Genomic DNA, 2,212 nt, shown 5'->3' with positions numbered 1-2,212 from the left:
CAAACCTCTCAAACCTGTCATCCTTATACTCACATTCTCAATTCCCTTACATGGCTTCACATTTCCTAAGAGTAGCGAGTAAATCCATCAGCCATTCATGACCTTTACATCCCTTTTCAACCTCTTGGGCTTAGCTATGACTATGTGCTTACTCAGTCATGTCCGACTCTTCATGACCCCATGGACTGTAGACGAGCAGACTGCTCTGTCCATGGGATTTTCCAAGCAAGAAATGGAGTGGGTTGTCATTCACTTTTCCAGGGAATCTTCCTAACCCAGGGATCGAAGCTGCCTCTCCTATTTTTCTTGCATCGTCTGGCAAATTCTTTCTCACTGAACCACCTGGGCAGCTTTGCTACTGCTATGTGTAAGACCTGATGACTCACATTGGGCTCTGGGTCAGCTCAAATGATCAAATGTGCGCAGATGGTCTACTGCTGAGTGTGCATAGGGCTCCTCATGTCTCCAACTATAAACTCCTAGGAGAGGATTTGAGTTAACTTCAAGAGATCAGAAATATTTTCTTCCTTTATCAAAAGAAAAAAATACTCTTCAGAATTCAGAACTGAATAGAATTTGGCAGTTATTACATGGAAAGAATAATGAATTCAAGGTTGAGCTAATACGATGTATTTTTTTCAGGTTATGTAATTAACCATTACATAATATACATGGAGAATAGGAGCAATGTGACAGAGTTTGTCCTACTGGGACTCACACAGAACCCAAAGCTGCAGAAAGTCACATTTGCTGTCTTTCTGGTCATCTACATCGTCTCTATGGTGGGAAACGTGCTCACCTTGGTCACCATCACAGGCAGCCCATTATCGAGGTCCCCAATGTACTTCTTCCTGGCTCATCTCTCTTTTATTAATGCTTGTTACTCCTCTGTCAATAACCCAAAGTTGATTGTAGATTCCCTCCATGAAACAAAAACTAGCCCTTTCAATGAATGCATGACTCAGATCTTTGCGGAACATTTGTTTGGAGGCGCTGATGTCATCCTGCTCACCGTGATGGCCTATGACCGCTACGTGGCCATCTGCAAGCCGTTGCACTACACAACCATCATGAACTGGCAGTTGTGTTGGCTGCTGATTGGAGTGGTGTGGGTGGGAAGCTTTCTTCATGCAACCATTCAGATCCTCTTCATCTTCAGGTTACCCTTCTGCGGCCGTAACGTCATAGATCACTTTATGTGTGACCTGACCCCTTTGCTCAAACTTGCCTGCACGGATACCCACACTCTAGGGCTCTTTGTTGCTGCCAACAGTGGTTTCCTCTGTCTGTTAAACTTCCTCCTCTTGTTGGGCTCCTATGTGGTCATTGCATACACCCTAAGGACACACAGTTTGGAGGCGAAGCGCAAGGCCCTCTCCACGTGTGTCTCCCACATCACAGCCGTCATCATATTCCTTGTGCCCTGCATTTTTGTGTACCTGAGACCAGCAACTACCTTTCCGATTGATAAAGCAGTTACTGTGTTTTACACCATGATAACACCCATGTTAAACCCTTTAATCTATACCTTAAGAAATGCCCAGATGAAAAATGCCATTAGGAATTTGTGCAATAGAAAAGTGATTTCAGGTGATGGATAGATAAAATGTACAGGAAGCCCATTGTTGATTCTAGTAATGCAAAGGTCAAATGGACATTGCTGATGCTTTCAGCAGAGAATATCTATGAGAGAAAAGGAAAATAAATAGCCAGTATACATCATAGATCCTGCAGGGGGGACAAAAAATGGGTACAAGGAAAGTCAGGAAAAACTTAGCAGGAGACTAGTTTTGCATGTTTGGGTCATTCTACCAGGTTGACGCTTAGGTTTTCTAGTTTCATCAGTATATGTGGATCAATAAGCTCATTCTAATAAAACAAAATAAATTAAAAAGAAACCACTCATATTTAGCAGCAATCTCTGTAGCAATCCAATGCAGTCGGTATTGCTACTACCCTCATTTTATAGGTGGGAAAGCAAGCAGAAAGAGGAAAGTTCCCAAACAGAAATACTGAAGATTATTTAGCTGTGTTTAGCTGACCTCTCAGACTATGTTCTCAGCTGCTGAGCTGTGTTGCCAGGCAATGATAACAGAAAGGACACATGACTACTATATTGCTTCCATTTTTGAGACAGGCACTGTGCTGAAACACACGCACATATATACATATATATATCTCTATATGTAGTATATAAGTAGTTTAGGGGTTC

The 2,212-nt window shown here is 42.4% G+C and overlaps 1 protein-coding gene across 1 annotated transcript; it reads left to right on the top strand.

Moving 5' to 3' along the window:
• The first annotated feature begins 671 nt into the window (after positions 1-671).
• LOC136175499 (olfactory receptor 4C46-like) lies at positions 672-1,601 on the top strand. The gene has a single exon (XM_065945776.1). It carries the CDS (start codon positions 672-674, stop codon positions 1,599-1,601), a length of 930 nt encoding a protein of 309 aa, XP_065801848.1.
• Positions 1,602-2,212: the final 611 nt, after the last annotated feature.

Source organism: Muntiacus reevesi, chromosome 9 (genome assembly GCF_963930625.1).
Source record: "Muntiacus reevesi chromosome 9, mMunRee1.1, whole genome shotgun sequence".
Classification (NCBI taxonomy): Eukaryota; Metazoa; Chordata; class Mammalia; order Artiodactyla; family Cervidae; genus Muntiacus; species Muntiacus reevesi.
The sequence above is the reverse complement of the archived record's forward strand: the minus strand, read 5'-3'. Positions and strand labels throughout refer to the sequence as shown.

Bases quoted from the DNA above. Each gene is read 5' to 3' on its own strand.
- LOC136175499 (XM_065945776.1), top strand. From the start codon at position 672: ATGGAGAATAGGAGCAATGTGACAGAGTTTGTCCTACTGGGACTCACA.